This window comes from Grammomys surdaster, unplaced genomic scaffold (genome assembly GCF_004785775.1).
Source record: "Grammomys surdaster isolate TR1022 unplaced genomic scaffold, NIH_TR_1.0 125750, whole genome shotgun sequence".
NCBI lineage: Eukaryota > Metazoa > Chordata > Mammalia > Rodentia > Muridae > Grammomys > Grammomys surdaster.
Genome location: NW_021620582.1, coordinates 212,045 through 236,988, shown reverse-complemented (window position 1 = coordinate 236,988; position 24,944 = coordinate 212,045). Strand labels below are relative to the sequence as shown.

The window sequence follows — 24,944 nt, the reverse complement described above, 5'->3', positions numbered from 1 at the left end:
GTATTTGTACCAATTCCAACTCTTTAGCTAGCTTTCTTATAAAGTATAGGATGACCTGCCTAGCGATAATGCCACCCACAATTCGTCAGATAATAATTAAGAGGCTCTCCTTCCAGACATGCCCACTGGCCAATTTGATCAAGAAGTACCTCCCCTAAGATTTTCCTCTCAGATGACTCTAGGCTGTCAAGTTGACAAAACTAGTCAGGACAAGGGGAAAATGTTTTCTGTGAAACTTTGGAAGATGACAGATTTAACCAGCAATTGAACCCTTGGAAACTTTTCTTTTAACTAATGGTACTTTATTTCACGAAGTAATAATCTAGATACTGAATATCTTTTTCTTAATATAATTTAGTATAATTTTAAGGCTTACAGTTACCAAAAAGATTTCAGAAGCTGCCTTCAGGAAGATCATAACTAGTTATCAGCTAGTTATTTCTCTCTCTTCTACAACACACACACATTGCCATCAGTATGTTTTTGACAGATGTTGGTATGAAGGCTCTTCCAAACAAGGGCAGTCCTGTTGATTCAGAGGATGGTCTGCAGACTAAGTGATGCTTGTGCTTTATCTCTTGTAGATATTGTGGCGTGCTCAGAAATGGTTTTATACTGGCAGATTCAATAAGTAAGATAGTTGAGGGCATGCGGCTATGGGATAAGTGACCAACATGTCAATCTTTTCTACCCTCCCAGGCATCTTTGTATGCTAGGCAGCAACTTAATCTCCGGGATATTGCCAATATAGTTCTGGCTGTGGCTGCCCTCTTTCCAGCCTGCCGCCCTCACATACGACGGTATTACTCCGCCATTGTTCACCTGCCTTCAGACTGGATCCAGGTAGCTGAGTTCTACCAGGTATGGTCCTTAGCACCCTGCACTTTGACCTTTCCTCTTTCCCCACTTTGTTCATAGAGGACATTTTCAGACAAGTTAACCTTCCCTCCATTTTCCTGCATCCAAGTGCCCAGAGAGGATAAGTTTTCTCTGTTAGAGCCAAGTGGACTAATGAAATAGTGAGATGAAGGTTGGATCAAAGTCTGAGAAAAAGTTGGTCTAATTCTCAACTTTACTTTTTAATTAATTATTTTATTTATTTACATCCCAGCTGTCCACCCCTACCACACCCCCTAGACTTTCTTTATAATGATGATATGCTTAGAGAAGACTGCTGACTCGCCTTGTACACAGAAATGTAACTCTGGACATGAGATTAGGAAATTGTTCCCTGTTATTGCTCCCATATAACTCTAGGATCTGCGTGTGTGTGTGTGTGTTGGGTCTCACTTTTGCTGATCTTTTCTTTTTTTCCTCAATAGAGCCTACTAGAAGGGGATGAGAAGAAGTTGCCTGCTTGCCTCCGTGCTGCCATGACTGACAAATTTGCCCAGTTTGATGAGTACCAGCTAGCTAAGTATAATCCACGGAAACATCGATCCAAGAGGCGTTCCCGCCAGCCACCCCGCCCTCCAGTCAGTCTTTGCCTCAGCCCTGGGAGTTCATGGCCCCTTTTCTCTAGGGAGGGAGGGAGAAAGGAAAATGTTGAGCTTAGGAGCTCCTATACAAAAGTCTCTGAAATGTTCATATGCCAGAAAACAAAGGAGCCAGAGAGGCCCAGATAATCTGTGTAGAGTTCAGGGCCAGAAAGAACAGGGTCACCTCTGTGAACTTGCTTCCTGTTTGACAGAGATATTCTTTCAGGGCTACTGGAATGGGCAACTTCCATTTCCCTGTTTGACGTGTTTTCTCCTGTCCCTGTAGAAAACAGAACTTCCATTTTCAGAGAGAGGGAAATGTTTTCCAAAGAGTCTTTGGCCCCTTAAAAATGAACAGATTATGGTGAGTTCCTTGCTTGGGAGTTGTCTGTCTGTCTGTCTGTCTGTCTGTGCTATCCCTTCTGAGCTTGAATTTAGAAATAGAACTCCATCAATTTTTAAAATTCCAACAGCCAGTGTGGTAGATACTTACTTGTCTCCTACCTGGGTGTTCACAGTTGTGATTGTCTGGTTTGGTTCAGAGAATAAAGGGAAGGAACTTTTTTTTCCTCTCTGTTGTTCTTGGTCTTACAGGTAACATATCCAATTGGATCCATGAATTTAAAATTTCAAAAACCATTTCCACGCCATATAAAATTTAAAATTTTTTTATTTATCCGTTTTATGTGTATGAGAGTTTTCCTCTCTGTGTGTTTGTGTACCACATGTATGCCTGTGCTCTTGGAGCCCAGAAGATGGCATCAGATCCCCTGGGATTAGAGTTACAGACATTTGTGAGTCACCATGTGTATGCTTGAAGTTGAAATGGGTCCTCTGGAAGAGCAGCCAGTGTTCTTAACCACGGAGCCATCTCTCCAGCCTCTTGTAGAAAGTTTTCAAAACAAACAGATGCCACCACAATAAAGGCTCATGATATAGATAATACTTGCCTGCTTTTCCCTCTCTGAGAGAATGAGGATGTTCTCTGTTCTCATTCCCACCTTGTTCTTTACAAGCCAGTCACTCCATAGTAACTCCGATAGGTTGGTCTTGTATGAGTGAAACACAAGAGCTCTCAGAAAGCTGTTGTGGTCCCTGACCCTTCTCTTTTTCGTTTGGCACCCAAAGAGCTACTATCTTTGGTTTCTTTTTCTGTTTTGAGGTGGTCTACCATGTTACCCATGCTGCCTTGCACTCTCTAGATCTGTTGTGGAGTTCTTTCACCTTAGCCTCCCAAGTTGCTGGCACTGTAGGAGTGTTGTTACTGTGGCCGTTAGCTACAGCTGTATCCTTGGGAGCTCCTACAGGGTTTTCCTTGATGTTTATATTCTTTGTCTACATCTGTTTTAGAGATTGAGATTACCTCATGGGTGTATGATCATTTTATGCTTTACTTTCTGATAGGGTATGGTAGCTTGTGTTTTTATTTCTGGTACCCTGTGATTGTGGCTGAAATGAACCCTGTGGTACTTGGGGTTGTCTCCACAGTTTGAAGCAGCTTATAATGTGGTGCCAGAGAAAAAAAGTCCACCAAGGTTCACTCTGAAGAAGTTGGTAGAGCAACTGCACATCCACGAGCCTGCCCAGCACGTCCAGGCGCTGCTGGGCTACAGGTGAGACATGGTATTTCAAATGTATTCCATTGACCTGATCATTCCGGTTCATTCATGGCTCCAGTGCTGGTAGTCCTCAATCCCATCAGTATGAGGTTAGTCAGACAGTGATGTGAACATGACTGGCTGACTTTGGCTCTTTCCAAATTTGTGTAAGCTTTGGACCAATAGGGGCTTTCTTCCCTCTCTTAGGTACCCATCCACCCTAGAGCAATTTTCTCGGAGTCACCTCCCTGGGCCGTGGGATTCCAGCAGAGCCGGGCAACGGATGAAGCTCCAAAGGCCAGAGACCTGGGAGCGGGAGCTGAGCTTGCGAGGAAACAAAGCTTCTGTATGGGAGGAACTCATAGGTAGGTGGCCTTGACGTCACTGTCCTTTCCTGCCTAACCCCTCTGTGCTTCTCTATTTTAGATCCTACCTTGAAGATTTCCACAAAATGGTGCAGTTACTTTGCAGTTTGATTTACATAACTAAAAGATAGGATTTTTGAGGTTTGCCATTTTCCATACCACTGTGGACAGTGGAATTTGCTTTAAATAATGTTGATACCATAGGTTGATCATGATTCCAGATGTGTGTAGGTGATACACAAGTCTTCAGAAACACAGGGCAGAAAAGTGGTACCTCTTTCCTGTTTGCACCTGTATCAGTACGCTTTTAATATTGCAATCGAGTGGGATTAGATCTCGAGATGGTAGGACCTCTACAGAAATTCATGTAGGATCTGAAAACTTTAATCATTTCCCTCTACTGATAAAGAAGAAATTCACTTTAGGGAAGGCCAAATTACCTTCAGTGTGTTTCTTCTTCTCTTGGTTATTTATTTTTAACTATGAAGGACTCTTTCATGCTTTTTTCTTTAAATATTTGAATTTTATTTTTATTTATTTTTATTATTTATTTATTTGTTTGTTTATTTATTTATTAATTTATTTATTTTTGGTTTTTCGAGACAGGGTTTCTCTGTGTAGCCCTGGCTGTCCTGGAACTCACCCTGTAGACCAGGCCAGCCTCGAACTCTCGAACTCAGAAATCCGCCTGCCTCTGCCTCCCAAGTGCTGGGATTGAAGGTGTGCGCCACCACCGCCCGGCTTGAATTTTATTTTAATTGTGTGTGTGAGTTCAGGTGCTCCCAGAGACCAGGAAGAGGCATTGAATACCCTGGAGCTGGAGTTATAGGCTAACTTATAGGAATCACGCTTAGTAACACTGTTAGAGCTGTACTTTTTCTTGGCTGCTGATCTCTCTCTTCACCCCATTTTTAGGGGGTGGAGAGATGGCTTAGCAGTTAAGAACATTTGTTACTCTTCAGGAGGACCTGGGTTTGATTTCCAGCACCCATGTGGTCAGTCACAACTATCTGCAATTCCAGTCTTAGAATATCCCATACTCTCTCTTCGTTTCCACAGAACCAGGCATACTATGGTTCACAGACACACATGCAGGCAAAAGACATAAAACAAACAAACTAATGAATGATTTCAAAAAGAAACAGGAAAGCTCGGCTCTCTCTTTTATACCTTTCCTTCTGCTTTACTTTTGCCTTTGGAAATTCAAACTTATTTCTCTCTTTATTGAAATGTATGTAACATTAGACCTTGGTGGATGTGGTCGTTTAAATATGCTTGGCCTAGGGGGTGGCACTACTAGGAGGTGTGGCCTTGTTAGAGGAAGTGTGTCATTGTAGGGGTGGGCTTTGAGACCTTCCTCCTAGCTGCCTGAAACACAGTCTGCTCCTGGCTTCCTTTAGATGAAGATGTAGAACTCTTAGCTCCTCCAGTGCCGTGCCTACCTGAATGCTGCCATGCTTCTTGGCATGATGATAGTAGACTGAACCGCAGAACCTGTAAGCCAGCTCCAATTAAATGTTGTTCTTTATAAGAGCTGCCTTGGGCATGGTGTCTCTTCACAGCAATGAAACCCTAACTAAGACAGTGGAAGCTCTCCAGTTTTGGAACTTTCCAGCCCAAACGCCCTTTGCTTGTTGTTATACATTGGACTCAAGCAGCCTGAGTTGCTGTGCTATTTATTATTCTCTCTGTACAAGTGCCTCTGCTGATGTCTGGATAAGAATTACCTGGGATTTAAATCCCATCATCTGTCAGCCTTTTCACCAATTTACAAGTTAAGATATAGTGAGGAAAAGGCTTTGGGTGTGGGTAGGTGTGGTAATCATAGAGATTGGGAAGCTGAGGCAGGAGGATGACTAGTTTGAGACCAGCCTGGTGAATTCTTGTCTCAAGCAAACAACACAAATAACAAAGAAGGATGTTGTGGTGTTGTCTGTATGCATATTTTTACTTTTTAACTTTTGCTGAGAATCACTAACCCTGAAAGTTTAAACAGCTTATCTTGTTTGAGACTAAATTCCCTATGGTTAATTTCTTTTTTCAAAATTTTCTTTTGAGCCGGGCGTTGGTGGCGCACGCCTTTAATCCCAGCACTTGGGAGGCAGAGGCAGGCGGATTTCTGAGTTCGAGGCCAGCCTGGTCTACAGAGTGAGTTCCAGGACAGCCAGGGCTATACAGAGAAACCCTGTCTCGAAAAACCAAAAAAAAAAAAAAAAAAAAAAAAAAAAAAAAAAAAAAAAAATTTTCTTTTGTCCATTTATTTTCTATGTATATATGTATATATGTCTTAGTCACTATTCTATTCTCTGAGAAGAGACACCATGACCAAGGCAATTCTTATTGAAGAACGCCTTTAACTGTGGACGTGGATTAGCTTATAGTTTCAGCAGTTTATTCCATTATTACCATGGAAGGAGCGTGGTGGCATGCATACTTCTGGAGCAGTAGCTGAGAGCTGTATCCTGAGAGAGAGGGGGGGGGGCCGGGGGAGAGGACAGACTGGGCCTAGCATGGGTTTTTGAAAACCTCAAAGCCCACCCCCAGTGACACACTTCCTCCAACAAGGCCATACCTACTCTAACAAGGCCACAGCTACTCCAGCAAGGCCACACCCCCTAATCTTTATAATCTTTTCAAACACCATTCAAATATATGAGCCTACAGGGCCATTCTTACTTAAACCAACTCAAAGAGAGTTTTGCTTATATATATGTCTGTGTACCGCATTTATGCTTGGTGCCTGAAAATTCCAGGAAAGGATATTAGCTCTCCTGGGACTGGAGTTACAGAGGTTGTGAGCTACCATGTGGGTTTGGGGAATTGAACTCAAGTTCTCTGGAAGAGCAGCCAGTGTTGTTAATTACTGAAGCATCTCCCAAGCCCCCTATATTTTGAGATAGAATTTCTTTATATTGCCCAGGCTGTTCTTAAACTCAACCATTTCTCCTTCTGCTGAGACTGTAGGTATGCACCTAGCCCGAAAGGTACTTACTTTCTTTTTCTTCCTCTCTCTTTTCTTCCCTCTTTGAGAATGCCTGTGTAGTCCAGGCTTGTCTCAACTCCCAGTCCTGCTTCGGGCTCCCCGGTGCTGAAATTATGCTTCCATGTGTGGTCACCTAGAGTGTCCAGAACGGCCAGAACATTGATGGAACTGAGTGTGGTGGCTCACACCTGTAATCCCACTGACTCAGCTCCACAGATGAATACCTGTTTCCCTTTTTGTCTCTTATTAAATATTTCTTATTTTTTGAAATTAAAATATAATTACATGGTTTCCCCTTTTTCCTTTCCTCTCTCCAACCCTTCCCGTGTTGCTTGTTGTCTCTCAGGTTCACGGTCCTTACTTCCCTTACTTCTTTGTTATATTCCTAAATATATAAATACATCCTGCTCAGTCTGTATGAAGTTACTTGTGTGTACATGATTTCAAGGCTGAGTACTTGGTATTAAGTAACCAATTTGGGGATTGAAAAGAGAACCTTGAACCTCAACATTACTAAACCAGAATAATAAATATTTTTCACTATATATCCACTGAAAAGTATAGAGCTCACTACTCTTTCTTTAAAAAAAAAAAAAATTACACTTGAGGCTAGAGAGATGACTCAGCAGTTAAGAGCTTGTCTATTGCTCTTGTAGAGGACCTGAGTTCAATTCCAAGCACACATATCAGGTGGCTCACAGCCACCTGTAACTCCAGCTCCAGGGCATACTGTATCCTCTTCTAGCCTCTGTGGGCACTTCCAAACAAGTGATAAACATTCCCTCACACACACATGCACACGCACACACGCAGATGAATACAAATAATTAATTTTTCAAGGAAGAAAATCTGGCAGTGGTGGCACACACCTTTAATCCCATCACTCAGAAGGCAGGAGCAGGTGGATCTCTGAGTTCGAGGCCACCCTGGTCTACAGAGTGAGTTCCAGGACAGCCAGGGCTACACAGAGAAACCCTTTCTCAAAAAACTGAAAGTGTGTGTGTGTGTGTGTGTGTGTGTGTATGTGTGTATGTGTGTGTGTGTGTATGTGTGTATGTGTGTGTATGCATGTGTGTGTGTGTGTGTGTGTGTGTGTGTGTGGCGTGGGTGGGTGCTGTGTGAAAGGTCAAAGGGGACTTGCAGGAATCAGTTCTCTCCTTCCATCAAGTGGGTGGGAAGAAGAGGAGTACATTGTACCAGTTGAACCAGCAACTACAGCCGACAGATAGTGACGTTAGTTGTTATTGAAACAGCTATCCGATACACATTGTTATGTTTTTACCCTCCAGTTCAGGCCAGTCCTTGCTTCGTTTTCCTGGATCTTTAAAACATTTTGAGTAGAGCAGATTGCATTCTCCCATTTGAGCTTCTGTGTGGCTCTGTGCTTCCTGCTGTGGGCTGCTACTTTGTGTATGTCACTCACTTGATTTACCCTATCCCCCATGACTGAAGACAGTGGGAAACTCCCCTTCATGGCCATGCTCCGGAACCTGTGTAACCTGCTGCGGACTGGGATCAGTGCCCGCCACCATGAACTCGTTCTCCAGAGACTCCAGCATGAGGTAAATGTGATCACTGGGGAGTGTGTGGCTTGGTGGGGAGTTGTCTCACCTAGAGGCCAGGCTTTTTCCACGTGGCTGAAGCGGTCATGGCTACCAGCTTGTTTCCTTGAGGGATGTAAGAGGCACAGAAACCTATATATGTTGGGAAGGACAGGTCTCCAGGCATAGTCAGTCTTCCAGAGATTACAATAGAGAGTAATAATTTTCATGTTTACTTTGTGAGCTCAAAAACGTACAGAAAGATCACCATCTATGAATTAACTCACTTCAGGAGCAGTGTAATATAAAAAGAAATGGGGCCCTGTGGCTGGAGAGACGGCTTGAAGCCAGTAAGGGCACCGGCTACTCTTCCAGAAGACTTGGATTTGATTCCCAGCACCAACATGGCTGCTCACAACCATCTGTAACTCAATTTCCAGAGGATCTGGTGCTCTCCTCTGTCCTCTGTAGTACCAGGCATACATGTAGCCCACATGCATACCTGCAGGCAAAACACTGATACACATAAAATATTTTTCAACTAAACAATAAATAAAAAGAGAAATGGCGCTCCCATTAATCCCCTTTACCTCATCCATACCTTTCTTTCTTCCCCTTCCTCCTCCTCTTTTTCTTCTTGAGATCTGTTTTTCTCTCCTCACCTTCCCGCAAGTGTGGTGGAGTCACTGAGTCACTGTCCTGGTTCTCATCCCCATGGCTTCTCATCCCCCCTCCTCCTCCGCACACCATCCTTCTTGTTTTTCAGAAGTCTGTGATTCACAGTCGGCAGTTCCCGTTCAGATTCCTGAACGCTCATGACTCTATCGATAAACTTGAGGCTCAACTCAGAAGTAAAGGTATTCTTTCTCCTCTGGTTCCTGTTTGCCTCTTGTGTGTAAATGAGACAACTACTCAGATATTTTCAGCCTCTTGCTTTGCAGACTTAGGGTGTGGTGTAATCAGTAGCCAGACCCTTACTAGCCCTAAGGATAGGGGCTTAACATGCTAAGGGGATAGAAGTTGCCTGACTTGCTATTTTCCTGTTACCACACAGCCTTGCCTTTCCCTTCTAATACAACATTGATGAAGCGGATAATGATTAGAAACTCAAAAAAACTCAGGAGGCCTGCCAACCCGAGGCACCTGTGCACCCTGACGCGTCGGCAGCTTCGGGTGGCAATGACTATCCCTGTGATGTATGAGCAGCTCAAGCGGGAGAAACTGAGGCTGCACAAGGCCAGGTATGTGCTTGCTAGCTGGGGGAAGAGTAGGACAGAGGAACTGAAGGACGATGCTAAGGAGCCATGTAGTAAGCCGTCATTCATTATCCTCGAGAGAGATGCTTGTGAGCCATTCAGTGCTGCAGACTTCGGTTTCCCATCACGTTTACACCAAAACCCGGTCTTTAGCACTTATATTTATCACTGTCCTATGAAACCTAAACTTCTCTGGCTTCCAGTTTGTTGCTTGAGACTGTTTCATTGGTCCTGATGGATTCAGTGAATGTGTGCAGCCCCTCTTGTTTCATGCCGAGTTATGAGTGGGCATGAACCACCTGATGTGTTGTGGGGAATGGGAGGCTTGAACTTGGGTCCTATGCAAGAGCAGTACACATTCTTAGTCACTGAGCCATCTCTGTAGCCTGAGCCGGAGTCTCCTGCTGTCACCTAAGTTGGCCTTGAACTTGCTGTGTAGCCCAGTCTGATCTCCGATGTGAGATCCTCTAGCCTCACTTGCCTCGGTACTGAGATTACAGTTATGTGTCACCATGCTCAACCTAATATCGTTAGTGTAGTTACTGGTTTATGTGTTGATGGGTTTTGGCTTAGCCATATTGCATTACTGGCAGTTGGAGAATGAATTTCCTGTCATTCTGTTGTATTTATTAGCTAGAAATCTAAAAGGCATTTCCTTCATCAGCTACCTCCATTGGGAGGTGGAGGCCCCAGGATCAGGACTATGAAGGCAACCAGGTCTATGTGAGACCTTATCTCAAAAATAGGTACCCCTTTTCCCCCAACCCCCCTGTGGCTGGATCATCGGTTCAGTAGATGCAACACTGGATGCAAGCCCCGCCCCTCAGAGCTCAGGGAACCCTACAAAGGAGGAAGCAAGAATAAAAACCACAGGGGATGGAGGACACCAAGAAAACAAGGCCTCCAAGTCAGCGTAATCAAAATTCATATGAACTCACAGAGACAGAGGCAGCATGCCCAGTGCCCACATGGGTCTGCCCCAGGTCCTCTGTGTGTATATTATGGCTTCCAGTTTAGTGTTTTTGTGGGGCTCGTGAAGTTTTGAGTAAGTGGATCATTGATTCTCATTCCTTCTCTCGGGCTCTTTCCTTCTCTTAGTTTGTCTTGTTCAACTTCGGTGTGGTAGTTCTTGTTTTATCTCATATTTTAGCTTGTTATATTTCATTATCTCTTAGAAGCTTGTTCTTTTTTAATAGACAGAAATGGAGTAGTGAATCTGGCTAGGGGAGAAGGTGGAGAGGAACTGGGAAGAGTGGAGGGAAGGAATCCATAAGCAGGATGTATTATGTGAGGAAATAGCCTGTATTAAAGCAACAAAACAATAGCCTATAACAACAAATATATAAATAAAAATTAAAAACAAAACAAAAAAACACTGGATGCTTTATCAGAAAATCTGGGTTTGAATCCCACTCACCACGTGGTAACTCACAGCTGTCTTTAACCCCAGTCTTAGGGGATCCAACACCATCTTCTGCCCTCTGCAGGTACTGCACATGGGTGGTGCACAGTTGTTCATGAAGGCAAAACACCCATCCATACAAAGTAATAAAATGATTTTGGAAAATTAATACCCCTTAATGAGCTTGTAGCAGTTAAGCCTCGCCTCTTAGAGTAAGTCCAGATGAGCATGGCCGGTGCTTTCAGCACCGCCTTGCCTGCCGTGGTCTGTGTAAGAGTCCTGTGGTATGGAGAAAAGGAAAGTTTCTGTCTCAGCAGTGGAGTAGGCTGTGGGAGGATGGGATAGTGCCTAAAGAGGGAGAGAGAGGACTTAGTACTGAAGGTTTTGTCTTTCCGTCTGCTTCAGAGTCACAGGCGGACAAGCTTCTGAGCCTCGTGTCTATGTCTTCTCTTGCTGCAGACAATGGAGCTGTGATGTTGTGTTGCTGGATCGGTATCGCCAGGCGCTGGAAACAGCTGTGAACCTCTCTGTAAAGCACAACCTAGCCCCGATGCCTGGCCGAACTCTCTTAGTCTATCTTACAGATGCAAATGCTGACAGTCTCTGTCCCAAAAGTCACTCACAAGGGGTAAAGAAAAAAATAATACATCTTCTGAGGGGCTGGCAGGATGTTGGGTCTTGAGAGAGTTTTGTTTCTCTCTGGTTCTCTGAGCACAAACTGAAAGAAATGGTGTGGGTTTGCTTCCAAGTGCCAGTTGTTGGTGCCCTGGAACAGTTTTAGTCAGTCTTGCTTATGGATCATAGTACTAATATTTCAAGTTTGGCTAGCGAATTCCAATCTCTGAATTTCTGTCACAAGTATATCTCACACCCATTTTGCTGTGAGCCAGTATTGATTTGGGCAAGGATTCTGACTTCTCCCTGTTCCCCCCAAGTCACTTCTTCCAGAGGGCTGCTGAAGATGACCCCTCCTGAGAGACCCTCAGTCTTTCATTTCCCCAAACCAGGCGTTTGGCCTCTAGAACTGGGGAGGCAAAGGTGGGTTCTAACTTTTTTTCCCCTGATGATGCTCTGCTCCATCAGCCTCCTCTGAACTATGTGCTGCTGTTGATCGGAATGATGATGGCTCGGGCAGAGCAGGTGACTGTTTTGTTGTGTGGGAGAGGCTCTGTGAAGACACCAGTACTTACAGCCGATGAAGGTATCCTGAAAACTGCCGTCAAACTTCAGGCTCAAGTCCAGGTCAGAAACACAGCCCTGCTATCCAGAAATGTATAAGTGACAGAAGGCCGGGCTCATCTCAAATAATTGATGAAGGCGTGAATAGCCAGGTGTAATAGTGCACACCTTCCATCCCAGAAGCAGGAGAAATGCAAGTTTGAGGTTAACCCGGGATACATAGTGCGCTCTCTGTCTCTCTCTTTTTCTCTCTCTCTCTCTCTGTCTCTGTCTCTCTCTCTCTCTCTCTCTCTCTGTCTCTCTCTCTCTCTGTCTCTCTGTCTCTCTCTCTCTCTTTGTCTCTTTCTCTCTCTGTATGTATGCACACACACACACACACACACACACACACACACACACACACACCCCTCTATCTCTGTCTCTCTGTAGCATATAAGCTGGGCATGGTGGCATACAACTTTAATCCCAGCACTTGAGTAGCAGAGGCAGGCAGATCTCTTTGAGTTCAGAAACAGCCTAGTCAAGTCTCCATGGGGAGACATTCTCTCAAGGGAGAAAAGAAAATGAAGCACAGACAAACAAATTTCGAACAAATCGACACTTGCTTTTTTATTGATTATATTAGTCTTTCATTTCCATAATGAAATAGCTTCATAAGGGAAAGATGTTTTTGTTGCTCACAGTTCCTGAGGCTGGAGGGTATGGCACTGCCGGCACTGACTGGCTCTGAGATCTGGATCTCTTGGCAGGAGGTGTGTGGAAACACACTCAGAAGACAACGATTACATCTTGAACAAGGAGAAAGTGATTGATAATTTGGGTTCTGGTTCAGGTTCAAGTTTTTACAACTTATGTTTGTAGGGATGTAGAGATACCTTAGCACCTTCCAAGAGTGCTTCTATAATACCCTAAGGACGTCTTGCTGGGCCTCGCCTATCAATACTAGGGTCTAGCCAAGCCCCTATTTTTACTACACAGTGGGATCAAATTTCAACACAGAAACCAATGGGGGGGATACATTCAAACTACATCCAAAGCCGGGCATTGACACCTCAGCCCAACCTCGTAACCCAAGTTTCTTTGCTCTAGGAGTTAGAAGAAAATAATGAGTGGCCGCTGGACACTTTTGGGAAGTACCTGCTGTCTCTGGCTGTCCAAAGGACCCCTGTGAGTCCCACTCAGTTCCTATGAAACTCCCTCTAGCATTTCCCTGACAACCTGCTCCTGTTTGTTGTCTCCTGTAGCTGAGGCTAGCCTTCCATACCTGGTTCTCCTGCCTCCACCTCCCAAGTGCTGGGCTCACAGATGTGGGATATGTGTTCAGTTGCCTCCCTTTTCTTGACCTTTCTAAATGATCCACCAAACTTTGCAGAGCTCTCATCAGCTCACGGCTCAGTGTAGTCCCGGACAGGGCTGTGCTCCTAAACCTTTAATGATAAATGGAAAATAGGAGTGTTGTTTAATAATGTTTGCTAGTTCCCATGGTATACATTGTTCCACATGGCAGCCTTCAAGCTACCAGCATTATGCTGTTGAATAGAGCTATGCAGAAGTAGAGGTGTCTCAGGAGCTTGTTATTGATTGTATTCCACAGTACCGAGATGTAAATATGCTCAGGGTTAGATGATGGAGATGTCGTAAGATAATTAGAAGCTGATGCATTTCGAGAAGGTATAAGCATCGTCTTAAATATAATAGAAATACTGTAGTGTTTAGAACTGAAGTCAGGGCAAGTGCTTCACCTTGAACAATATCCATAAACCCTTTACTTATCAAACTGAATGTTTAAAATGGCCAGGTAGAGAATATGCTTAGCTTAGCATGCTCAAAGCCCACACCCATAAATATAAAATAGCCATACTTAAGAGCTGACCCACAGCCAGGCATGGTGGCACACTCCTTTAATCCCAGCAGAAATAGGAGGTAGGAGGATCTCTGTGAGGTCAAGGCCAGCCTGGTCTACATAGTAAGCTCCAAGACAGCCAGGACTACACAGAGACCCTGTCTCAAAAAGAAAAAAAAGTTTCACAAAGTGAACCCTCGTCTCTCATGAGCCTGAATGAGCGCCACAACACTACCCCTCACTTCTCTTCTTTTCTTCCCATCCCTGCTGTCCATGATGCTTTGATGCCACCGTAGGTTGGGGTGTAGTGGCATCCCTTCTAACCATTCTTAGGGGCTGCAGCTTCCTTTCCCCTCAGAGCTCTCACCCTTCAATCCTTAGGCATCTTGATGCTCTGCGCTCATCCACGTCTGTTTCAGCCTTGATCCCTGGTCTCAGCATTCTCCTCTTTTCATCTTACAGATTGACAGGGTCATCCTGTTTGGCCAAATGATGGATACCGAGCCGCTGAATGTAGCTAAACAGATTATCTGGCAGCATGTGAACTCCAAGTGCCTCTTTGTTGGTGTCCTCCTACAGAAAATACTGTACATGTAAGGATGCTGGTCATTCTTGTCCAGTGTCTGGAGACAGTGGTCCATATTTCCTGTGTGCTCCTGCCAAAGTCTCACTTGTTTGATCTTTTGTCTCTAGCCTTCTTGCTTTATTAGTTCTATTGAATTTAAGTTTCTAGGACCTTCTCTGAAGCCTTTTTGCCCCTGTGTGCTATTAGATACTGGACCCAAAGCCTTGTTCCTTCTAGGCATCCATCCTATCACTGAGCTGTTCTCTGGCCACATAATTTTATTAAGACAAGATTGGGTGCACTCAGGGTAATACAGTTATTGATCACAAAACTGTTACACAGAGATGAGGTGTGTATCTTAAGATATTGGGGAGTAGAGTCTAGGTATATAGCCTTGGCTGGCTTTGAACTTGTCTTCCTGTCTTCCAGGGCAAGTGCTGGGATTTCAGTATAATCCACCACACCTGGCTCCAGGCATCAATTTTGGTGCTGAGTGACTACTTCTTTCTTTGGCAGATCACCAAATTTGAATCCCAATGATGTGACGCTCTCAGGCTGCACTGACGGGATCCTGAAGTGAGTACAGAGTGAGCACTGGAGGGGCTTATCGGCAACACAGTGTGATAAGGACTTTACTGTCTTAATGCTTGATCACCCTTAATGGCCTCTACCTACTGGCTAAAGATGGTGCCTCAGCTCTGTGTTATATACATCCAAGTTTATGCTATATTCAATGAGAAAGAGGAAAAGCAGGCTGGAGGATTGGATCATCAGTTAAGAATACATACTGCTCTTGCAGAGGTCGTGGATCTGGTGCTCAGTACCCATGCCAGGTGGCTCCCAACTACCTGTAATTCCATCCAACTCCAAAGGGATCCAACAGTCTTCTGCAACAACAGACATTTGATGCCTCTGCAGACACTGCACTTATTTTCTGTGTGCTTCCCTGGCTTATGGTTTTCTTTTTTGTCTGGCTAGGTTTTTTGAGATGGGGTCTCATTCTATGGCCCAGGATCACCTCAACTTGTGATTCCCCCTAGCTCAGGTTGAGAACTGTGAACATGACATACCAGGTCGGCTCTATGGCTGTCTTCCTAAGGGGAGCCACTGAACTGGGCAGTTACGTCTTCGTTGCCTGTTTCTCTTGGGACACCGTCCTGGTTCTGAGCTCTAATACTCTGTTTCCATCTTGCTTTTTGTTAGGTTCATTGCCGAGCATGGAGCCTCTCGTCTTCTGGAACATGTGGGCCAACTAGATAAAATATACAAGATCCCTCCACCCCCATGGAAGACACAGGTCCCCTCTCTCCGGCCACTGGCGGAGAACATCCCTGGTCCCTTGGGTCCTGTTTCGCAGCATGGGTCAGTCTGAGTTATGTGACTTTGTGAACTGGGAGGGTTACCATCAGAACCTGGAGAAATCCTGTGACTGCCATTCTATCTGCTACAGGGGCATTTGCATTTGTTATGTTTACTAAAGAATTTGTTTTCTTTCCTTCACTGTCAGATTGTGAACCTATTCCTTGCTTTACTAGAGATTAAAAAAAAAAAGTCTGAATGTAGGGAAGGAAGCAGGCTCCATGTTGACATACATAGCCAGGGCTTAGGCAAAAGATTTAAGGCACAGGCTCTGGCTGTTTTAATTTCTTAAACATAGTTAAGAATATGGTTAAGGCTTGCCTCAAAGTATTACATTGATTGAATTGTGACTTTTTAATAATGGTTTTTCTGAAGAAAGAGGCACATAAGAAATGGCAAGTATGACTCAAATCTCAGGTTTCTGCAATTGATCCCACAGCTAGAATATTATCTGGAGGCCTGTAAGACTCCTGTCTGTCATAGGATTTATGTCAAGTGCACAAGTGTCTGTTGCACCCATAACTATGGACTTGAGATGGGGACTGATCCCTCGGCTGAGCCTAACCCTCCACTCGTCCCCAGATGGCGGAACATTCGGCTTTTCATTTCATCCACTTTCCGTGACATGCATGGGGAACGAGATCTGCTGATGAGATCTGTTCTGCCGGCACTGCAGGCCCGAGTGTTCCCCCACCGAATCAGTCTTCACGCCATTGACCTGCGCTGGGGCATCACAGAGGAAGAGACCCGTAGGAACAGGTGCAGGACCACAGGGAAGAGGGGCTAGGTAGGGTGAGAGGATGGGGTGGTGGAACTCAAGGGACCAGGATCAGGACTACAAGAATAAATGAGGGTGAGGGCGGGCCTTTGCCTTTTAGATACCAACAGCAACATTATCCCAGCGTGATTCAGGTGCCTCCTCTGTATTAGTATTGCTTAAGACTGACCCCCAGTGACTCCTTCCTGTTCCCATAATCATGCCGACAGACAACTGGAAGTGTGCCTTGGGGAGGTGGAGAACTCACAGCTGTTCGTGGGGATTCTGGGTGCCCGCTATGGCTACGTTCCCTCCAACTATGATCTGCCTGACCATCCCCACTTTCACTGGGTAAGGCAGACAAGGTTGGAGGGGCTGGGGAAGAAACAGGGGTGGGATAAAGCCCCTGACAGGAGTCCTGGGATGATGCACCAGTAGGTCCTTGAGTCTTGATGTGAAATACTGGCCAACAACTGTACCAGATGTACCTAGGTGAAGCAGTTCCTTTGAGACAGATGTCTTCCCTGGGTTCTCAGAGGGTTGAAGGTTGATCTGCTTAGCTTTTGTCATCAGATAGATTGTTTAGGTAAAAGAATCAGGAGTTCCAGGCCAGCCTGGGCAACTATGTGACATTGTCTCAGAATATAATGAAAAAGGTCAGGGAAGCTGGGCATGGCGGCTCATGCTTTTAATGCCAGTACTGGGAAGTGAGAGGCAGAAGGCTCTCTGAGTTTGAGACTATCCTGGTTTACATAGTAAGTTCCAGGTTAGCCAGGGGTCACATAGTGAGACCCTTTCTCTCTCTCTCACACACACAAAGGTCTGGGAATATAGCTTACTGGTAGAATACTTGCCTACCACATATATGGTTCTGAATCCAATCTTCAACACTGAGGGGGAAAATGTATTTTAAAATACCCAGCACCTGTGAATCATTTGATATTCATTAGCTGGTAGCCATATTTTACTGCCTGTCCCTGGGGAGAGCACACAAGCTTACTGAGATAAAGGTGACCTCAGGCATTTGAAGGCTTCTGGAGATGGGTTGATGCTTGGGACTGACCCTGCCTGTGTCTTCCCTCTCCATGTAGACCCAGCAGTACCCTTCAGGGCGTTCTGTGACAGAGATGGAAGTGATGCAATTCCTGAACCATGGCCAACGCTCGAAGCCCTCTGCCCAAGCTCTCATCTACTTCCGGGATCCTGATTTCCTTAGGTACCTTCTGTTGCTACCAGGTTAAAATTTCCTCCACAGAAAGCCAGACGGATCCTGCCCTCAACCCCCAGCATTCATTGCTGAAAGAGAAACAGTCCATAGAGAGAATGCTTTTGCCGCCCCAAGTCAGATCTCAACCTGAATGCAAAGTTTCAGGGGGCCAGAGCCTTATCTCCTAGCCGATGACAGGAGACGAGGGTCTGAGTCCGGCTCCACCCCTGGGGTGTCTTTTGTGGTCAGCTCTGTGCCAGATGCCTGGAAACCTGACTTTATTTCTGAGTCAGAAGAGGCTGCACAGCGAGTCTCAGAACTGAAGAGATACCTACACAAACAGAAAGAGGTTACCTGTCGCAGGTGAGCTGCCAGAGGTGGAGGCACCTATCCATTGGAAGTGTGGTGCAGGGAGCCAGGCTTACTCTGACTGCTGGGGTTATGCTTTCCCTGCAGGTACTCCTGTGAATGGGGAGGTGTAGCAGCTGGTCGGCCCTATGCTGGGGGCCTGGAGGAGTTTGGGCAGCTGGTTCTCCAGGATGTGTGGAGTATGATCCAGAAGCACTACCTGCAGGTCAGAAGGAGTGCTGATGACAGAGAGGAGCGAGCTTGGTAGTCCTGAGTGGGAAGCAAGTTGCTGGGGTCTAGGCCAAGAGGTCCCAAGAAACATGGAGACATAATCAACGCTCTGTGACCCTCAGCCAGGGGCCCAGTTGGAGAAGCCAGCATCCGTCTCAGAAGATGATTTGATCCAGACCAGCTTCCAGCAGCTGAAGAACCCACTGAGTCCTGCACGACCACGCCTTCTTCAGGATACAGTGCAGCAGCTGATGCTGCCCCATGGGAGACTGAGCCTAGTGACTGGGCAGGCGGGACAGGGAAAGACTGCCTTCCTGGTATGAGCCTCGGGCAGAAGGAAGAGCTTTGGAGCTAAGGAGGTAGGGCAAGGAGACTGTGCATATACTGAAATGTAAACATGGTTCTGTTTTGCCCCACGCAGGCATCCCTTGTGTCTGCCCTGAAGGTTCCTGACCAGCCCAACATGCCCCCGTTCGTTTTCTTCCACTTTTCAGCAGCCCGCCCTGACCAGTGTCTTGCTCTCAACCTCCTCAGACGCCTCTGTACCCATCTGCGTCAAAAATTGGGAGACCTGAGTGCGCTCCCCAGCACTTACAGGTGTGTACCTCAAGAGTAGCCAGCTGTGTTACCGTCCCGCTTCCCTGCCTCTGACTTTGGCCTCTTCACACACAGAGGCCTGGTGTGGGAACTGCAGCAGAAGCTGCTCCTCAAATCTGCTCAGTTGCTGCAACCTGGTCAGACTTTGGTCCTTATCATCGATGGGGCAGATAAGGTGGTGGATCATAATGGACAGCTGATTTCAGACTGGATCCCCAAGACTCTTCCTCGGGTGAGTGTGAGAACAAGCTGAGACAGGAGGAAGGTTAGAGAGAAAGGTGCCATGGGTGATCGGGGTAGGGACCTCTCTAATGCTGTTCTTTTTTTCCCTCTACCTTTCTGTTCCTTTGTGCAAATGTCACAGCGAGTACACCTGGTGCTGAGTGTGTCTAGTGACTCAGGCCTGAGTGAGACCCTTCAGCAAAGTCAGGGTGCTTATGTGGTGGCCTTGGGCTCTTTGGTCCCATCTTCAAGGGCTCAGCTTGTGAGAGAAGAGCTAGCACTGTATGGGAAACGGCTGGAGGAGTCACCTTTTAACAACCAGGTTGGACCCAGACCAGGGCTTGTGGGGGTGTGGGTTGCATCAGGGAGTCATGAGGGTGCAGCTGCTGGATTTGGATTTCTCCAGACCTCTCTGCCAGGGGAAATTGTTCATAAGATAGTGCCGATGTTTCATAAGACCACTCAGACTTTTCCAAGGTGAACAGTCTCCCTAGGGAGGATGAGTAGAGTTATGGCTAAGGGGTCTTAGGATGAGGTGTAGAAGTTTTCCTGACAGGATGTAGCTGGGATGCAGGAGCAGGGTATGTATTTTGAGGTGATGTTATATGCCCACCCTTTAGTTAGACTCTCAGAGGAGGATACACTTGACAGTTAGCTTGGTGCTGTAGCAGAGACAGCTGTGGTAAGCTTCTCTAATCTCCTCAATAATGCTGAATCCTCTACATCTGAGCAGATGCGGCTGCTGCTGGCAAAGCAGGGTTCAAGCCTGCCATTGTACCTGCACCTCGTCACTGACTACCTGAGGCTCTTCACACTGTATGAACAGGTTAGTCGTTCCTTATCCACAAAGTCTTAATGTATTTCCCATTGCTGTTGGCCTTTTTGGGCTCCATTGCTCATCCATGCCTGTCTTAGTTGCCTTTCTGTTGTTATGATAAAATACCCTGACACAGGCAGCTCAGGAAGGAAGGCTTTATTTGGCTCACAGTTGGAGTTTGTAGTCTGTTGTTGCAGGGTTGTTATAGTGGAAGGTGCTTGGAGCAACTGGTCACATTGCACCTGCTGTTGAGAAAGAAAGCTATAAATGCTGTGCTCAACACATTTTTAATGTGCAGGATATCAGCCAAGGGAATGATGCCACCCATAGTGGATAGGTCTTTCAATCTCAGGTTCCCAGGACATGAGCAAAATGAAACTTGATTCTTGACTAAAATATTTCACAAGTATTCCCTATCCTACTTTCTGATAAAGTACTGTTACTCTCTGAAACTTCTGGTATAATTTTTTCTTAGTTTTATTTTCTATTGCTGTGATAAAACATTGACAAAGCCTACTTAAGGGTGTAAGCATTTCTTGCTCACAGTTCATGGGTATAGTTCATCATGGTGAGGAAGCCAAGAGGAGCTTGAATCAGGAAGCAGAGGGTGAATGCATGTTGTTGCTCAGCTTCCTTACTTTGAAAATATTATTAAATCTATTCATTTTACTTTATGTGTGAGTGTCCAACCTATATGTATACTGTGTATATGCTTGGTACCCAGAGAGGTGAGAAGAGGGTATCAGATCCTCAGGAACTGGAGTTACAGCTGCTCTGCAAGAGCAGCCAGTGCTCTCCACTGCTGAGTAATCTCTCCAGTTCCTCAGCTTTCCTCTAGTCCAAGATTCATCCAGGGAGTGATGCTACCCATAATGGGCAGGTCTTCCTCAAGATAATTCCCCACAGGCATGGCTAGCACCCCATCTTTCAGGTGGTTCTAGACTCTGTCAGGTTGTAAATTAACATTACCCATCACACCATCTTTCATCTTTTGTTGACTTTGGTCACCCATTCCCTATCTTCGTCTGACTCCGACTTCTCTCTCAAGTGTTTTTCTTTACCTTTTCTTTCCTTCCTACTGTAGTTCTTTCGACTCCATCTTCTCTTGCCATAGTCACTTGTCTGCCTTCCCCCTGCCGCCTGACAAAGCCTCCTCTTCTTTCATTCCCAGGTGTCTGAGAGACTTCGAACCCTGCCTGCCACTCTCCCACTGCTGCTGCAGCACATCCTGAACACCTTGGAGCAAGAACATGGCCATGATGTCCTACCTCGAGCTTTGACTGCCCTTGAAGTCACACGTAGTGGTCAGTGATTGGGGAAGGATGGGAGGCTGAGGACTCAACTATTGTCTAACCTTAGTTTGGCTGGGATATTAGCCAGGGATGCCAGGAGGGGTCTTGTATAATGGAGATGGGCTCCCTGTGTGGTTTGAGCTGTCAGAGAATTTGCATTTTCAGGTCTGACTGTGGACCAGTTGCATGCAGTCCTGAGCACATGGTTGGTTTTGCCCAAGGAGACTAAGAGCTGGGAAGAAGCAGTGGCTGCCAGTCACAGTGGAAACCCTTACCCCTTGGGTCCATTTGCCTACCTTGTCCAGAGTCTACGCAGGTAATGCTGCCCCAGCTGAGCTCTCCGCAGCCTCACCCTGTTAGGACATCATAAGATTCTTTCTTCATGCCCACCCCCGCCCCCGCCCCCCACCCCCCCGTTCTTTGGTATATAGCCCCACACTCGCCTCTCAGGTCCTGAATGCTGCTTGTCCAGTTTCCATTCTTCAGTGGGAATGCTAGCACATTGCTGTGCCAGCGCGTTCACTGACTGGCTCTGTTTCTCCTCCCTTACTCTTCTCCCCTTTTCTCTTGAGGGCAGTTTACTAGGGGAGGGCCCGGTGGAGCGCCCTGGTGCCCGTTTCTGCCTCTCTGATGGGCCTCTGAGGACAGCAGTTAAACGTCGCTATGGGAAAAGACTGGGGCTAGAGAAGACTGCGCATGTCCTCATTGCAGGTGATTACAGCCAGAGTCAGCCTGGGCAGGAGTGTGGGGTGTGGACCTGGAGGTCAAGACCATACACTGGCCACTGGGTAGATAACTCTGCTCCAGCCTAAGAGCTTAGATATGCTGCAGCAGTAAGCCTTTCTCAATGTCTGTCCTTGCAGCTCACCTCTGGAAGATGTGTGATCCTGATGCCTCAGGCACCTTCCAAAGTTGCCCTCCTGAGGCTCTGAAAGATTTACCTTACCACTTGGTGAGTCCCCACATCTCTTAGATTCCTTTGTCCACACATCTGCTTGGACCGTTCTTAGGTTGCTCTCTGATTCTTTCCCACCCACCCCACCCGTGTCATTTAGCCCCTTACACACTCCCTCTACCTTCTTGGAGTTTTCCTGATGTCCTCCTTCCCGTTCTTTCCCTCAGATCCTGGGTGTAAGTCCTAGATGCACAGGCATGGTCTAACACTAGCCTATCCCTCCTCACAGCCCTTTACATTCCTAATGAATGCAATCTGCTCTCCCCAGCTCCACAGCGGGAACCATGGGCTCCTTGCAAAGTTTCTTACCAATCTCCATGTGGTAGCTGCGTATCTGGAAGTGGGTCTAGTCCCCGACCTCTTGGAGGCTTATGTGCTCTATGGTGAGATAAGTCATTGGATCCTTTCTTTTGAGATATGGGATACCCTGCTCAAGGGGAGGTGTAAACAACAGCCAGATTTCCGTTCCAACCTAAAAATGCCCCAGATGTCAGCAAATGATTCTTAGGAAACCTTTTTGCTTAGACCTCTTCACGAGAGTTTCTCAGTTTATGCTAGACAGTAAATTATGTAGGAAATTTTTTTAAATTTCAGATTCTAAGGTCACAAGATTTCACTTCCCTGGGACTTCAGTGGAACCCAAAGCTTTATGTTTTGAATAGGTGTTCTTGATGTGGTTTAGAGGGTGATACTCCTTTAGAGACTTAAATACTGTGTTTTCTGACTCCCATTCTCTTGGTATGTGCGGGTGTTTGCGTGTATGTGTGAGCGTGTGTATGCAGATGTTTGTGTGTTTTTTTTATGAGTGTGTATATGTTTGTGTGAGTGTATATTTGTGTGAGGGTGTATATGTGTGTTTTTGTATGTAAGTATGTATATGTGTGTGTGTGGTATGTGTTTGTGTGTATATATATGTGTTTGTGTGAATATATGTGTGTTTTTATATTTAAGTATATATATTTGTGTATGAGTGTGTGTATGTATGTGTGTTTGAGTATATTTGTGTATGATTGTGTATGTATGTGTGTGTGTGTGTGAGAGAGAGAGAGAGAGAGAGAGAAAGAGAAAGAGAGAATACAGCATGCAGTCACCTACAAAGGCCAGAGGAGCTGTTAGTTGTCTGTTGCTCTCCACCTTACTCTGCTGAGGCAGGGTCTCTCAGTGAGTCTGGAGCTCACTGGTTTTTGGTTAGGCTCATGGCCAGAAAGCTCCAGTGGTTCTTCTACCTGCTCTGCCCCACTCAGCACCAGCACTGGGGTTACGGGTGCATGTGGCCACACCTGGCTTTTTATGTAGGTGCTGGGATCTGAACTCAGGTCTTCACGCTTGTGCAGTGAGCTCTCCGACCCGCTGAGTCATCTCCTCAGCTACTCTCACTTTCTCTCTCTCTTTAAAAATAGCCTCTTCAAAGCCTGAAGTGAACCAGCAGCACCCAGAGACGGATGTCGCTGTATTCCATACCTTCCTGAGACAACAGGCGTCACTCCTTACCCAGTATCCTTTGCTCCTGCTCCAGCAGGCAGCTAGCCAGCCTGAAGAGTCACCTGTTTGCTGCCAGGCCCCTCTGCTCACCCAGCGATGGCACAAGCAGTTTACACTGAAATGGATCAATAAACCTCAGACCTTGAAGGGTCAGCAAAGGTAAGACCCTTGAGCCTAGCTCTGGTAAGCTTTTCAGAGCAATGGCCCTTTCAGAGAAAAATGCAGGACAGACTAGAACTACCATGGAGAGAGGAAAGGTGCAGACACAGAGATGCAGAACTTGATTCCCACTGGCTTTCTTCCCCTCACTTCCTCTTTCTCCCTATATTTTTTCCTCCCGCTCTAGCTTGTCTCTGACAATTTCCTCATCCCCAACCGCTGTGGCCTTCTCCCCTAATGGGCAAAGAGCAGCTGTGGGGACCGCCAGTGGGACAATTTACCTGTTGAACTTGAAAACCTGGCAGGTATGATGCTGAAGGCAAGACAGAGTGACTGTCAGGAAAACCCTCACGTATTGCCCTGAAGGTCTAGGCAAGCCAAGCACATCCTCAATACCCTGGTTGACTCAGCAACTTCATTGAACTCATATCAAATTAGATATCTTACTCAAAGGCTCATTCAACAACAGCTCAGTATGATAGTTCACACTTGTAATGCCAGTATCAGGGAGACTGGGACAGGAGGATTGTGAGCTCAAAGCCAGCCCGGGCTCTCTGGCTAGGACTGTGTAGAGCAAAATGAAACCCAAACAAGAGATATGGCTGTGCAGCATTACTGAGCAGCTTCCACTCAAGGCGCGTGACTTAGTGTTTGAGGAACACAGAGCTCAGAACCAGGACCTAGTTGTTGACATCATAAGGTCTATGAGAGCTGTGTAGATAGAGGACACCTTGGATGGAGAAAGGCAGGCCTTCTGGCTTACACAGGGAGCCTCAGCAAAGACACAGGAGAGAGTGGTTCTGTAAATGGCTGTGCATGATTGCAGCAGTGAGTAATACCAGACTGGAGAGAGGAGACAGCCACAGCTTTCTCTTCTTACCCAAACCACCCCCCTTACCCCTGTACACATGCATATATGTAATACCCTTTCCCTAGAACCCTGAAAATCTATGGTATGGGCCCTTGGAGTGAGAAAAGGTCACTCCCGCTTTGATTATGAGGTACACTTGAACCTGTATTTGGGCTGGGAATGTAGACAGCCAAGGACCTAAACCCCTTTTGCCTTGGCCTCCTTTTTATGGCTGGGGCCTAGAATGGGTAGGATTTGGAGGACCTGAGCCACACTTCCCTACTGGCTGTTTCAGGAGGAGAAGGCTCTGGTGAGCGGCTGTGACGGGATTTCTTCTTTTGCATTCCTCTCGGACACTGCCCTTTTCCTTACTACCTTCGATGGGCTCCTGGAGCTTTGGGACCTGAAACATGGTTGTTGGTAAGACTTTCCAATACTCTGAGTGAGAAGCCCTGAGA

The 24,944-nt window shown here is 46.1% G+C and overlaps 1 protein-coding gene across 2 annotated transcripts in view; it reads left to right on the top strand.

The window, feature by feature from the left end:
- The window catches only part of Tep1 (telomerase associated protein 1), a 43,382-nt gene that overhangs the window by 5,820 nt on the left and 12,618 nt on the right, over positions 1-24,944 (top strand). The window contains exons 5-37 of one of the 2 annotated variants that reach the window (XM_028788463.1): positions 700-861; positions 1,323-1,475; positions 1,765-1,842; positions 2,967-3,091; positions 3,284-3,441; positions 7,877-7,986; positions 8,732-8,822; positions 9,020-9,206; positions 11,083-11,251; positions 11,707-11,865; positions 12,486-12,554; positions 12,892-12,969; positions 14,108-14,238; positions 14,727-14,786; positions 15,414-15,572; positions 16,152-16,328; positions 16,557-16,677; positions 17,418-17,542; positions 17,783-17,896; positions 17,990-18,107; positions 18,235-18,429; positions 18,534-18,709; positions 18,785-18,941; positions 19,074-19,253; positions 19,665-19,757; positions 20,920-21,052; positions 21,206-21,356; positions 21,618-21,751; positions 21,904-21,992; positions 22,264-22,378; positions 23,396-23,636; positions 23,824-23,941; positions 24,782-24,906. In XM_028788463.1, the coding sequence (XP_028644296.1) occupies positions 700-861; positions 1,323-1,475; positions 1,765-1,842; positions 2,967-3,091; positions 3,284-3,441; positions 7,877-7,986; positions 8,732-8,822; positions 9,020-9,206; positions 11,083-11,251; positions 11,707-11,865; positions 12,486-12,554; positions 12,892-12,969; positions 14,108-14,238; positions 14,727-14,786; positions 15,414-15,572; positions 16,152-16,328; positions 16,557-16,677; positions 17,418-17,542; positions 17,783-17,896; positions 17,990-18,107; positions 18,235-18,429; positions 18,534-18,709; positions 18,785-18,941; positions 19,074-19,253; positions 19,665-19,757; positions 20,920-21,052; positions 21,206-21,356; positions 21,618-21,751; positions 21,904-21,992; positions 22,264-22,378; positions 23,396-23,636; positions 23,824-23,941; positions 24,782-24,906 (4,451 nt within the window). The remainder of the gene's footprint in view (positions 1-699; positions 862-1,322; positions 1,476-1,764; positions 1,843-2,966; positions 3,092-3,283; positions 3,442-7,876; positions 7,987-8,731; positions 8,823-9,019; positions 9,207-11,082; positions 11,252-11,706; positions 11,866-12,485; positions 12,555-12,891; positions 12,970-14,107; positions 14,239-14,726; positions 14,787-15,413; positions 15,573-16,151; positions 16,329-16,556; positions 16,678-17,417; positions 17,543-17,782; positions 17,897-17,989; positions 18,108-18,234; positions 18,430-18,533; positions 18,710-18,784; positions 18,942-19,073; positions 19,254-19,664; positions 19,758-20,919; positions 21,053-21,205; positions 21,357-21,617; positions 21,752-21,903; positions 21,993-22,263; positions 22,379-23,395; positions 23,637-23,823; positions 23,942-24,781; positions 24,907-24,944) is intronic. The other variant, XM_028788464.1, reaches the window with a different exon arrangement.